This window comes from Apodemus sylvaticus, chromosome 2 (genome assembly GCF_947179515.1).
Source record: "Apodemus sylvaticus chromosome 2, mApoSyl1.1, whole genome shotgun sequence".
In the NCBI taxonomy this organism is placed as follows: domain Eukaryota; kingdom Metazoa; phylum Chordata; class Mammalia; order Rodentia; family Muridae; genus Apodemus; species Apodemus sylvaticus.
Genome location: NC_067473.1, coordinates 81204449 through 81218485, shown reverse-complemented (window position 1 = coordinate 81218485; position 14037 = coordinate 81204449). Strand labels below are relative to the sequence as shown.

Genomic DNA, 14037 nt, shown 5'->3' with positions numbered 1-14037 from the left:
GTGTGATCTTCAGCTTCCATTGTCCTTTCTGTCTCTAATTGGGTCAGAGCAGCTGAACTTCTGCAGCCTGCAATAAGACAGACCTATTGACCTTAAAGCACATCCACACACAAACACAGGCATCCTTGTTTGTCTTTAACTCTGCATTATTGGTGATTGTGTATAGATAATCTGACCACAAATAATAGGATTATCTTAAATCATTTGAATAAGGTCTCTGATTAAGACATTATAAAACCCAGTGATTCAAACCACATGGGTAAATTAATGTGAACACAGTCAAATTAAGTCCCTTGAAAATAGTTTAGTGAAGTCTATTTGTGCTCTCACCATCTCTATCTGTGCCTCTTGCCACTGTTATCTCAAAGAAAACAGATAAAGCATCCTGTATTTGAAATATCGAGCATTTTATTGGAAAATCTTCAAATAAACACAGTAACCATGGGAAGCTAGAGTAAGAATAGTAAATCCTTAGACATGAGGGCACAGAAATAACCATCTCACTGAAGAAACCAAAAAAATGTACAAACAACAGAACAAATAACAAGGCTAATTGTTATTAACAAGGCTAATCTAGTTCTTTGAAAAGAGCAACAAAATTGATAAGCATCTAACTTGACTGAGCTAGAACATATATAGCCACTATCAGATTCTACATGTTTCAAATATATAAGAATATATAAGAAAATATGACAATATTATTTAACATGTTTGACAGATTTTATTAAAAAGAGAAATACTTCGCAAAATACAATTTATAAAACCTCACATAAGAATTTTAATATTTCTGTATCTATTAAAACAATTAAGTTTACTGTCAAAAATCTTCACAGGAGAAATCCCCCATCCTTGGATGTTTTCTCTAACAAAGCCTTTCAAAACACAAAGAGATCATCACAATATTATCTATAAATTATCTGTAAAATATTGAGAGAAGCAATTACTTTATAGTTAATTTCTAATCCAATATTACATAATTTTAAACACTACACATTTATAAAACAATCACAAAATTAACATTGGGGGACTAGTAGACCCCAATGAACATAAACATATCAACCCTTGTTAAGTATTGACATTTAAACTAGTATTATACAAAGAGCCTCACTTGTGTAGTATGGCTAATTTTGCATCAACTCAACTGGGTCACACTGAGCCTTGATAGGTCTTTGAAAAGTATCCAAGATCTTTCTATAAGTCTGTTTTTAGTTGAAACTAACTTATCATTTTTCTTTTTTTTAATTGGATATTTTATTTATTTACATTTCAAATGTTATCCCCTTTCCAGGTTTCCCCTCTGCAAACCCCAATCCTGTCCCTACTTACCCTGCTTCTATGAGGGTGCTACCCCACCCACCTACCCACTCCTGCCTCACCGCCCTAGCATTCCTCTACACTGGGGCATCAAGCCTTCACAGGACCAAGGGTCTCCCCTCCCATTGATTCCAGTGAAGATTTCTAATAAATGAGTAGACCAAGGAAAGCAGACTGTCATTCCTAATAGAAGCAGGTCTCATCTGAAGAGTTGATGGTTAGTGGAAGTGCAATAAAGGCATATGCTCCCCAAGATAAGAACAAATTAACTCCTCCTGGTTCAAATTGAAACCCTCTTCCTAAATCTTGAGTCTGTTGGCTTTTGGCTGAAGTATATCATTGTCCCTAAAGATCCTCAGCTTGTTGACTATCCCTGCTGACCCTGGTCTTTTCAACTGTGTACATAAATTCCATGGCTGAGGATGGAGCTCAATTGGTAAGAGTTTTTGCCTGGCATCCAAGAAAGCCCTGTATTTGATATTTAGCACTGTATAAAATTGAATTTATAGTGCATACCTATAATTCTAGAACTAAGAAACTGGAGGTAGGAAGATGAAAATTTCAAGTTTGTCTACCCCTACATAAAGAGGTCACAGCTAGTCTCGGGTACAAGAAACACTGTCTTAAAAAACAAACAAAAAATAATGGAAATTTTATAATGAAATTTTCTTTCACATCAGAGAAGCCTGACAACTAGGGAGAATTTATCCTGAGACCTCAAGATTAATTTAGCACTCAAAAATAAATTTAAATAATTCACCATATTAAAAGCAAATGAGCAAGCAAAGAAAGCCAAATGTGCTTGCTTCACACCTGTAATCTCAGCACACTGAAGACTGAGGCAGGAGGATCCTAAGCTGGTATCCAGACTGAGCTATGTCAGGCCAGCAAGAGCTATATAGTAAGACAGCCATTTAAAAAAGCATGAGCAAGCAAGCAAAAACAAAAACAAAATCACAATATATCTACAAATAAAACAAAGAATGTGGTCATTTCAATAGGTATATCCCCCAAATTTGAAAAATGTCATTAATTATCAGATACAAGCTCTCTTCAAATGAGAAACAAAAGAGAGCATATAGCATCTCTGGATAGATACAGAGCAGCTGTGCTTGGCTAGCATCTGTTTTCATGGTGAAATGCTGAACACTTCTCTCTGAAGACCTGGAACGAGATTAGGATGCCTAATCTTACATTAAATTGTATAAAGTATTTCTGTTAACAAATGAAATCTGACTGCACATAAAATCTTAGTACTATTATTGCAGCTACCAAAACTGTTAATGAATTGAATAAGGCCACTAAAAATGAAACTAATGTAAAAACCAATAGAATATCAGCTAGCCATTAGGAAATTACATTTAAAATTCTTGCACAGGGCAGGAGATAAAGGATTTCCACTCTGAGGTCAGTGAGGAAACTTCAAGGAAAACTGAAAACAGAACGAGTATATGATTCATCTCTCCTACTCCAGAATGTACCCTTAAAGAAAAACATGAGTGTAGCAACAAGACACCGACACACTAAACGGTATCTGTGACCACATTCACAAGAGTCAAGCCATGATTCATCCTGGATACCCACCTTGTGAGTGCATGTATGGCACAGCACACCATGTTCTGTCCTTCCACCACGGGAGTCTGACTCGGGTGATTTTCTTGGTGGCAAGTGTCTTCAGCCACTGAGCCATCTTGCCAGCCCCTATGGTGGAGTTTTATTCCTTCCCAAAGAAGAATGAAATTATGGCCCTTATAGAAAAATAGGTGAACTGAAGAATACCATGTTAAATCCAATAAACCACACTCAGGAAAGTAGATATTGGACCTTTCTCTTGTCTGCAGAATCTCGATAAAATAAGCACACATAACTTAAAGTAGAGTGATGTCTCTCGAAAGAGAGAGGGAGAAGGAACAAGGTGGAGGGTATAATCTAAGAGTAGCAATACTCATGAACTCAGGGCCATACTGAATTGGTATACTTTGTATACCAATTAAAAATCACTTAGTGTGAAGCTCAGAGGTCAATGTTAAATGCTTTCCTCTACGGAGCTCTATAGTGCTCCAGCTTTGTTGTTGTTGTTGTTGTTGTTGATGATGATGATGATGATGATGATTTTTAAGCATCCTTCCTTGAACCTGTAGAGGTCACTTAATAGAACTGTTTGGATAGGAATACTTGGGGATCCTCTTGTCCAGATCCCTCTTTTCTCAGTGCCAGGTTACAAATGTGTCTTGTTACACCCAGCACACAGGTCCTCACACGTGCCTGGCAAGAACTGTACCACTGAGAAACATCTCTAGATTCTTCACCACTTGATTCTTGACAAATTTGTTGAGTCAGTTCAATGGAAAAAGGAAAGTATTTTCAGCAAATGGTGTTAAGACAAGGGGATGTCAATGGAAAACAGTAACTTTGACTCTTACTTCAATCCATACTCAAAAATCAACTCAAACTTTCTCATAAAACAGAGCACAAAATATAGGCAGGCTGAAATAGCTCAACTGGGAAAGCTTCAGACTGAAGAATAGAACATAAAATATGAAATGGCTCCTTGGCTCAGAATGCAGCCCAGTGGTAGGCATCCTGGGTTTGTTCCCAGCACGGTGGTGACAGTGGCACAGTGATACCTTCAGGACATGTGGTGTTCTTAGAACACCAAGGATGAGCATTTTTAAAAAATAATAAATTTAACTTAATGAAAATCAAACTGTTTGGAATTGATATAATTGATGTAATTAAACTTTTTGGAAATGTTGTAAGCTAAGAAACCAGAGAAGTGTGGATATCATGCATATTCTACTGTGATTTGTATCTAGAAGCATGACACACCTTGACAATTCAGGAATAAGAATTATTAAAACCCTATTTTTAAAAGTAAAAATAATTGAAACATAGCTTCCTAAAAATTGTTATTCAAATGGTAAAATGTACATGAGAGATATTCATAGTAATTACCCAAAAATGCAAATTAAAATAACAATGAGACACCACTGCATACACAGTAGAAGGCTAGAATTGAAAGCTAACAGAAGGCAAGGGGAAAAAAACTAGAACTTTAACACATGACATGTTTTGTCAAACATGTGATGCCAAACAGTCATTTTGCAAAGGGCTGGCAGATTTTTATACAGTTAATGCTCAGGAGCCCAACATAGCAGCCATTGTACTTCTGGATATCTGCTCTAAAGCACTGAGGTCATGTCCTTATAGAGATGAGCACACAGATACTCAGAGAAGATTTATTGTGCTCACTCTGAACTATTCCAGAACGAACCAGTACCCATCAGCTGCTAAATGGATGCCCCTCTGAGAAGCAAACCCTTTAATTCACATTTCAGCACCACTGTAGCTTTCCTGTAGGTTAATTCTCCAAATGACAGATGTACCATATTCTGTTGTAAACTTTTATTTTATTTGTAAGGTGTGTGTGTGTGTGTGTGTGTGTGTGTGTGTTTGCAATCACATGCTCATCCATGCATGAGTAGAAGTATGAAAGACCTAACATCTGAATCTCACCCAATAAATTGCTGTGACATTCATAAAAAAAAAAAAAGTACGAAAGAAAGAAATCTAACTGGTGTGCTGGTGTGGGTGCTTAGAATCAAACTCAGGACCTCTGCAAGAGTATTAAATGCTCTTAGTCACTGAACAAACTCTCTATCCCCTTGTATCATATTCCTTTTTCAAAAAATATTTATATGAATACACTGCTGATGTGTTCAAATACACCAAAAGAAGGCATCAGATTCCATTATATATGGTTGTGAGCCACCATATGGTTACTGGGAATTGAACTCAGGACCTCTAGAAGGACAGTTAGTGCTCTTAACCTCTGAGCCATCTCTCTAGCTCTCTGTATCATATTCTTAATAAATTATTATTTAGTCCTTACCACTGCAAAAACTGACATTCAATTTGAAATGTCTGAAACAATTAACTGATTTTGACCAAATGTTGCAAGAAGTAACTTGGATTTTCTTTTTCTTTGCTTTCATGCATTTTCTCCATGGGTGTCACCAAAAGGGAGTTTCGAACTTTGGTAATTGAGATGGTAATGGCCACAGATATGTCCTGTCATTTCCAGCAAATCAAAGCCATGAAGACAGCCCTGCAGCAACCAGAAGCGTGAGTTTCCTGTGACATCATGTTCTCATAGGGCTTTGAACTCAAATCTGTACATTTTGTATATAGAAAACATATCACCTTCAGGATAATGATTGGGTTATCTCAGAAAGTAGTCATGTCTGGAACAAAGAGGTTGAACATCATACAACATATCCCAATTAGTTACAGGCTTATCAGAGTAAATATAAGGCACAGTGCCAGTTTGCCCCAATTAGCATCATTTCCCTGTTCATAGTTAAATGGTCAAAGGACTGCTAAATATAGAGACAACTAAAAAAAAGTATTGTTTAAATTTCTTTTGTCTGGTGGAAAAATGCAGGCATTTTATAAATTAGTTAAAGGAGAAATGCCTTATTTAGTAAACGCTGAAATGTTCATTCACTAACATGGTGGCAGTCCTTAGAAGCAAATACTCATTTCTTCAACGCAGTGCCAATTGAGTTTGATGAAGGCAAATAGAAGGGATTTGAAAGATGTACCGGGAAAGGGGAAAGCATTTGGAATGTAAACAAATAATTTAGAAAAAAGAAAAAGGAAGTAGAGACATTTTCTGATTGATCTGAAGATTTTTTATAACATATTTCTGATAAAATAAAGAAAATTCATCAGAAAAAAAGTAAAAAAACAAAAAAGATGTTTGAACTCCAGTGTTTAAAGTGAGGTTCATCGTGTGCTTGCCTGTGTTGGGGTTGCAGAATTGAAAAGCCGAAAGCCTTATCCCTCATGCTGCACACAGCAGACATCAGTCATCCTGCGAAAGCATGGGACCTGCACCACCGCTGGACCATGTCTCTCCTGGAGGAGTTCTTTAGACAGGTACCTTGTTTCTTGCTGTTCTTCATGACTGGTATTGGATACTTTGGGAATCAAATATTTGGCACCTCTCAGTCAAGGACCATAGAGGACATTGTTAGTTGGGGGCTGGGGGAGGGGTTTTATTTCTGTATATGTAATGTTTGATTTTTATCTAAATTCTGATTCTCAAGATATCACGAAATGCATTCTATCTTAGGCCTTTCTGCTCAGATGAAGAAAAGTGTTTCCTGGTGGCAGTCTCTTAACTAAGTATCATTTAATCCCATCCCCCCTTTTGTCCTAATGAATTACCAAAAAGATTATTTTGAATCCTGTCTCCCCCCCCCCCAGGGGTGGGGTGGGTTGTCTCTTTTGATGGAAGAGCCATGGTGCAATGTTTCAAAATGAAGATGTGGCAAATAAGAGTCAAGAAATCACTAGGTGTTATTTACTAGGAGTTCAAGTACATTTAAATGTAGCTGCACCTTCAATCCAGAGTCGTGTTATCTAGAAGAACATGCATTGCTTTAAGACAAGTGCAAATGTGTATATATAACAGAATAAAGAACTAAAACAAGTGCACAGAACCAAGATGGAGGTCTTCAGGCACAGGGTTGGTTCTCCAGCCTGACACAGATGCTGGCCTCCCCTTGGTAAGGGCTACTACACAGATACCTGCCTTAAGACGTGAGACAATCCATGAAATGTAGACCACAGACTTAAGTTACTATTAGTTCGTATTAGTAAATGAACTCAGCTAATTTTTGTTTGTTCACAAAGGGGAAGACACAACATGGATTTTGAGGACACTAACCCCCATAAATCAGTACTCACTATCAGGTCTCACCATTGTTCCCTCAACTGACTTAGGATGGGTTTGTTCTCTGAGCCTTAGTTCATTATCTGCTATTATAATACCATACCTGATAATCTTAAAGAATAGAGATTTATTTACATCATGGCTTTGGAACCTAGGAACCTCATTAGCCTGCATTAGAACCTGGCAAGGGCCTCCTTGTAGCATCTTAACAGTAGGATAATCACAGGGCAAGTGTGCGAGCTCAGGTCTTTCTACTTTAAAGTTACTGACACCCTCCAGGGCTATTAACTAATGTAATCATGTAATCATGAGTGGCCCATTCTCTTAATCTGACCTTATCCAGTTTACCTCCCAAAGGCTTTTCCTGTAAACCCTATTAACATATGACTTTGAGGATTAAGTCTCCACCATGTCAGCTGTTGAGCATGACTAGTGACTCTGGACTTTGGACATAAAATGATGCTGACACTCTTACTTTTATGACTCTTGTTTAGATTAGAAAATAATAGCACAATAATTTTTGTATGTATTTTTTTCTGAAATTATACACACTGTCTGGCAGTGAATAGGACTGGAGTATAGTCATAAAGCCCCAAAACTGTCCATCAGAGATTTGATTCTAACTGGTTCCCTGCCTGGGACTAATAAGATCACCCTTCTGATTCTCTTGTCTTTTGTATTGTGTGTGATTTTTTTGGAGGGAATAGAAAATATTTGGAGTAGGTTTGGATGAATATTCAAACTTTCAGCATCCAGTAGCCTATTCATTGTGTCCATGGGTGCCAGTCCACATATGCACACCCACCTTTACCCCAAGCTCACATGCCCTGTCCTAATGTGAGGAGGCTCCTTTGCACACTCATTATATGGTCTCCAGAATAAGTCCCAGGTTCCATGATGTGGAATGGTGTGAGGAGTGGGCATGGGGAGCTTGAGAGACACGGCTGTGTGTACAAGGACAGCCAACAACAAATTCATCCTTCACCGAGGGCTTTTCTCTAAATATTCACCCCTCCTTTTACATATGTTCCCTGTTATATAGTTTTTTAAAATACCCCATTGGGCTAGGACCATTCAGACTGTGGCCAATGGGTAAATCAAACTCACATGAGTTTGATATATTGAAGTGGTTCCATTTTGAATTGTTAGAGTGGGTGAACATTATTTCCTCACTCTAAAGAAAACCTTGTTTGCTTGCATACACCCAAACCCTCGAATGCAATGAAAATGTGCTAGAGGCAATGTGGAAATAACCATATTGAATTTTTTTGCCTATTGAATGTGCAGTGTTAACCCACTGGACTGGAACTGGGTTCAGAGAATATAACTCAGTAAAGTATTTATATTGACTTAACCCAGGTGCCAAAGCATAGCAGAAAACCCATGAAGGAGCAGTGCTCACCCAGATCTTAATGATAGCTTTAAACCTGAACAGCTCTCATGGGGAAACTCACTGGGACCAGAGAGCCTTTAAAAATGTATTTGGAACATTGCGCCATATTTCAAAGTAACAGGATAGCCCTTGTGGACATGATCCAGACATTCTTTCTCTTCTGAAAGAGGGAGTTCCATCTTTAGCTTCATAACCATGCTTTACAAAATCCATGCCATGACCACGGGGTGCTCTTAAGAGAAACACTGGCTTTGAAGAAGTATGTTTGCTTTGGCAAATCCTTCTTGTTCTGAAAACCTTCAAGGTCCATTTCCTTTGTGCTGCTGTGTATTTTTACATTTTCCAGACATCTCATCCCGATCTTTTCATTTCTTCTGTCTGTGGGTGTTTCCTCATTGGTTAGTTTGTTTTCTGTCATATATATTGTTGAACTTTTCCTTTTTCCCCTACAAGCATGTGTTGTTCTTTTTACAATTGTTTTTTTCTTTATCAATACCTTAATCACTGTTTTCATCATTATTCATTTCATTTACTTTTATTTGTCTAACTCTCTGAGGATGAAACTTGCTTCATTTGCTTTTCCTTTCATTTATTTAGAAAAACAGAAGCTGAAAAGTGGTTGTTTACTGCTAGGAAGCTTGCTGCTTCTGACAGTGTGCTCCAAAGCCATCATTAATAGCTGTTCTTTCAAACTGGTTTTTATTTTTCTTTAAACCAAGAGTTACTTCAAGTAGAATATTTTCCAAGCCTTTCTATATTTTCAATGATACATTTCTTCACTTTTGTTTTTATTTACCAAATAATTTGTTATTGTTTGGAGCCCAAATTAAATTTATGTAGTATCTTTGTGAATGTCTGTGGATCATGGAAAATGCTTGCATCTTACTTTCAGTCAAAAGACTGTCAGATGTGTCTGTGTGACAGTTCATCTTCTGCTAATGTGGCAAAACATCTGGGAACATGAACATCGAAGAGGGAAGGTTTATGTGGACTCATGGTTGAAGACGTTTCAGTACATAATTAGCTAGCTCCGTTGTGTTTAGGTCTCTCGCGAGGCAGAAACGTCAAGGTAGACTGTCAGGGTAAAAGAATACTGCTCTCCTGCTGGCAACTGGAAAGCCAAAAGAGCCAGAGTAGAACATTCTGAAGACAAGAGATATACCCTTTAAAGATGAGCCCCCAGTAAGCCACTTCCTCCAAGCCCACTCAGCTATGAACTCATCAGGCCTGACTCTGTTGTACCAGCTGGAGACCAAGTTTTCAACACATTCTACATTCAATCATAGTGGTCTGCCTTTTTCATTGTGTCAGTTAAATATCTTAGATTTTATATATAATTCTTAAATATGTGAGCCTTATTGGACTGATAGTTGTTTCTATTTTTATTTCTTTCTATGCATTAGAACGTTTGCTCCATAAACACTGATTTTGTGTCATTTGATTCTTGGCTCTTTGTAGGTATAAGGCTCTTATAGTATGATACCCTTGGTCAATACAAAGCCATCTACCTCTTTCTTCTGCTAGAATCTTATCTGACACCTTAGTGACATTACTTAAAAATAAACATCCAGGTGTTGAGACAGTCTTGGTTGCAAACTAAGTTTTTGAGTGCTACTAATTTATTGGTAATGTTCATTACAATTGTGGTGTGCTGTACAAATTATCTCCATGTATCTCAAAGCCTGACTTCATGTATAGCTACCCCTGTGTCAAGAGTAATTCTTTAAGTAGTTGTTTTTATTGGTTTATATGTATCGTTGTCATTTGGCTCCATAATAAGTCCTTTAGATTGGGATTGTTATCCCGCATTTAACAGATGGAAATTTGTGAAACAGAAAAGGTCAGGGACCTCCTTAGGACCATACATTCACAGCAACAAGGCAGGATCAAGCACAGACTGGTAGCTGTTATCCTGTGATTCTGAGTGAGTTTCTTCCTCAAAAAAACAAAAGTGAACATGAGATATATATTCTTCTCCTTCCTCTGGACATGACAAAGATTGAACTTCTGTCTCATGCTTTTAAAAGCCTCCTCTGCTGGGCAGTGGTGGCACATGTCTTTGATCCCAGCACTTGGGAGGCAGAGACAGGCAAGTGGATTTCTGAGTTAGAGACCAGCCTGATCTACAAAGTTCCAGGATAGCCAGGTATACACAGAGAAACCCTGTCTTGAAACCCCAAAACAAACAAACAAAAAAAAGACAAAAAACAAACAAACAAAAAACCCACCTCCATCAACACTTAAACATCCCATAGTATTTATCCCATAATGCTTGTTTAGAGTGGTTAGAGTGGTGCTTTTTAGTGCCTGAAGACTATTTTGGCCAAACAATTACACTGTGTTGTTGTCTAATAACTGGCTCTTTCTAGTCCGCTTTTCACTGCAGATCAAGCATTAGGACTGCAAATACAGAAACACTCCTGCTGTGTGTGGCTTTAGGTGATGTTAGGAGACAAAGCTACATCAGTAAATTTGATTTTCCTATTGGACACTGCTCACCACTGGGGTTCAGTAACTAAAAGAAGGCCACAGGTAGCTACAGAAAACTGTTGGGAACGTGGCCATTCTGACTGTGATGTTGGCTCTAGGCCACAGGACACATGGACTGCTGCCCAGTTTTCCCTGGGGACCCTATTGCTGCCCAGTGAAACTTTCTTTGGGACAGCATGAGCTTTTGCATTCAGAGGGAAGTTTGTTCTTCAGAAGCCACCACTACTTGGTGTCTTTTGTTTAGAGAAGCAGCTCCCCTGCTCCAACCCAGACTTATTATGCAATGTAACAGTAATATTTAAGATAAAAATAAACGGCCTAAGTGGTAGCTGGAGTTGTAAATAGAATCCTAGAAGCCCAGCACACTGTTCTTTTGTTCACCATGACTTTCTGTTTTTCTAGGGAGACAGAGAAGCAGAGCTGGGGCTGCCATTTTCTCCTCTGTGTGACAGAAAGTCAACCATGGTTGCTCAGTCACAAGTCGGTAGGTATTTGCCAGCTGATTGGAAGGAGCATCAATTGACAGACATAAACGTAGTGACTGGGCCACTGGGCTTGGGGATCCCAGCTGGGGCTCTGGCTCTAGTCTGGCAGGGTGGAGTCCTGGCTTTCTCTCTGGATTGTGAATGGTAATGGTTCTGGAAGAGATTACACAGCGGCACCTTGGGGTCTCCATCATATTTACCAAAAGGAAAGGGAGCTTCAACTTCCCAAGGAGATGGCCGTGCATATCATAGTTAGGAAACCCATTTGCTTCAGCTGCCATTGTGATTCAGTAGGAGAAGTAATCTCACCACCATGCTTCTTCTGTCAGCACTCAGGTCTGTCCTCCTTCCAAGGGGGATGCTTTCAAAGTGCTTTGGTTTCTTCATGCCTTTTCTTCCTTAGGAAAGAGGAAAGGAAAGGAAAGGAAAGGAAAGGAAAGGAAAGGAAAGGAAAGGAAAGGAGAAAGGAAAGGAGAAAGGAAAGGAGAAAGGAAAGGAGAAAGGAAAGGAGAAAGGAAAGGAGAAAGGAAAGGAGAAAGGAAAGGAGAAAGGAAAGGAGAAAGGAAAGGAGAAAGGAAAGGAGAAAGGAAAGGAGAAAGGAAAGGAGAAAGGAAAGGAGAAAGGAAAGGAGAAAGGAAAGGAGAAAGGAAAGGAGAAAGGAAAGGAGAAAGGAAAGGAGAAAGGAAAGGAAAAAGGAAAAAGGAAAAAGGAAAAAGGAAAAAGGAAAGGAAAAAGGAAAGGAAAAAGGAAAGAAAGGAAAGGAAAGGGAGGAAAAGAGAGAAAGAAAAGAAAGAGAGAGAGAGAGAGAGAGAGAGAGAGAGAGAGAGAGAGAGAGAAGAGAAAAGAAAAAAAGGGAATCACTATAATATACACAGTACCAAAACCCTCAGCTGTGAGAGAGGGAACCAAGGTTAGATGTAAAGTAAATGACATGAGTGAACTGTACTTTCAAAGACTATCTCACACACACACATACACATACACACACACACACATACACACACACACACAATCACTTTAATAAGGAATTACTGATTTTTCTACTTATACATTTTGGGAGCAGAGATAGGGTCTCATGTACTCTAGGCTAGGCATAAATAGGCCATTTAGCTAACCTTGAGCCCAGTCTGAGCATGAAGTGACTGAAAGGATCGTGGCCTCCTAACCTTCCTGTCTTTGGATCCCAGGTGCTAAGAGTAAACGTGTGTGCCAGCATGCCTGGCCTCTGCTTCAACTTTCTATGGCCCATTCACTGGTTTATTTGTTTCATCATGATATATCTTGGATTCAAGAACCTAATCATACATGGTACTTGCTCTTGAAGATATTATTAAATCAGTATTAGACCAAGGACAAGATGTTAGGAAAACAAAACGTGTCCAGAGCATTATGGGTGTTAAGGTTGAACTATTAACATTTTACAATAGAATACAAAGACAGAATATAAGCCTTTAGACATAGGTGGTCCACATAGAATTAGTAAGGAATCATATTTGAGCTATATCTGAGGAGGCATTCAAGCAGTGTCTAGGTAGGTTGTAATAGATATTGATGGTGTGTGCTAGCAGTGACTTAGTAGTGGATAAAATGACACTGCAGACAGGAGATGGAGAAAGCAGAGAGATTAGAGCTGCTTAACATGGTCAGTAATTCTCAGTAGCTCCTGTATGACAGGAACAGTGGGTAGGGAATTCGATACAAAAAGAGACATTATAGCGAGAATTAGGCAAGGATTTTATGGTGTGCCAAGAATAACATATCTTTATACTTTCCTGTAGGAAATGGGGGCATATCCAAAGAATTCTGTGTATCATCAAATACTGCAGTTCAAACTCACAATTAAATTGTAGTGGACTGCAAAACAAATTTTGTAAACAGTGCTACTTGATCAGATGAACAGTTCTTCCCTTGTGGGTTACATCACAGGATGTTTAGCGTCTTTCTCTGCTGAGTGTCACCAGCACCAGGAGCACTAGCTCCTTAGTAACTGTGAAAGACAAATATTGATTTCTCTATTTCCAGATACCCACTCAGAGGGGTGGGCAGTGTGTCCCTTGGTTGGTATTTAATTTCCTTCCTTACATGTGACTATGATGAGTTAATGCCAGTGAGTGTTTATTTTCACTCAGTGAGTCACAAATACTTATCTAGTTTTCTTTTTTTGGTGTGTGTGTGGGGGGGGTGGTTATTAAGATAATCACTGTATGCCAGCTTTTACTATCTCCTCAGCATTGCCATCTTAAAAGGTATCAGTTCACTAGTGACCCTAACCCAGTTTTTAGCCTTTTTCTTCTAACTCTTCCCCTCTGGTTCTGTGTCCTGTATCGCAAGTCTGCATCTTACAGTCCATCCTCTGTCTTCTCTCATATCTTCTGCTTTGCTGCTGGAGTCTCCTGAAGAATCCCTCTAGAGTCACTCTGCCCATTGTTCTGTGCCATGTGTGCCTTTGGTACCCAGGTTACAACAGCTCTGGTTCTCAGTTTCTTACCTTCTGTTTCTGCCTCGGTCTTTACTAGTCACTGCCTCTCCGTGTCTCTTGTTGCATGAACCGTATCAAAGAAAACATGAATATATCATCACAAAGATACATGGACTTTTTCAGGCCATCCCAGTAC

At 38.8% G+C, this 14037-nt stretch overlaps 1 protein-coding gene across 1 annotated transcript in view; it reads left to right on the top strand.

Moving 5' to 3' along the window:
• The window catches only part of Pde1c (phosphodiesterase 1C), a 321799-nt gene that overhangs the window by 245455 nt on the left and 62307 nt on the right, over positions 1-14037 (top strand). The window contains exons 9-11 of the mRNA XM_052173784.1: positions 5338-5439; positions 6135-6255; positions 11340-11421. Of these exons, the coding sequence (XP_052029744.1) occupies positions 5338-5439; positions 6135-6255; positions 11340-11421 (305 nt within the window). The remainder of the gene's footprint in view (positions 1-5337; positions 5440-6134; positions 6256-11339; positions 11422-14037) is intronic.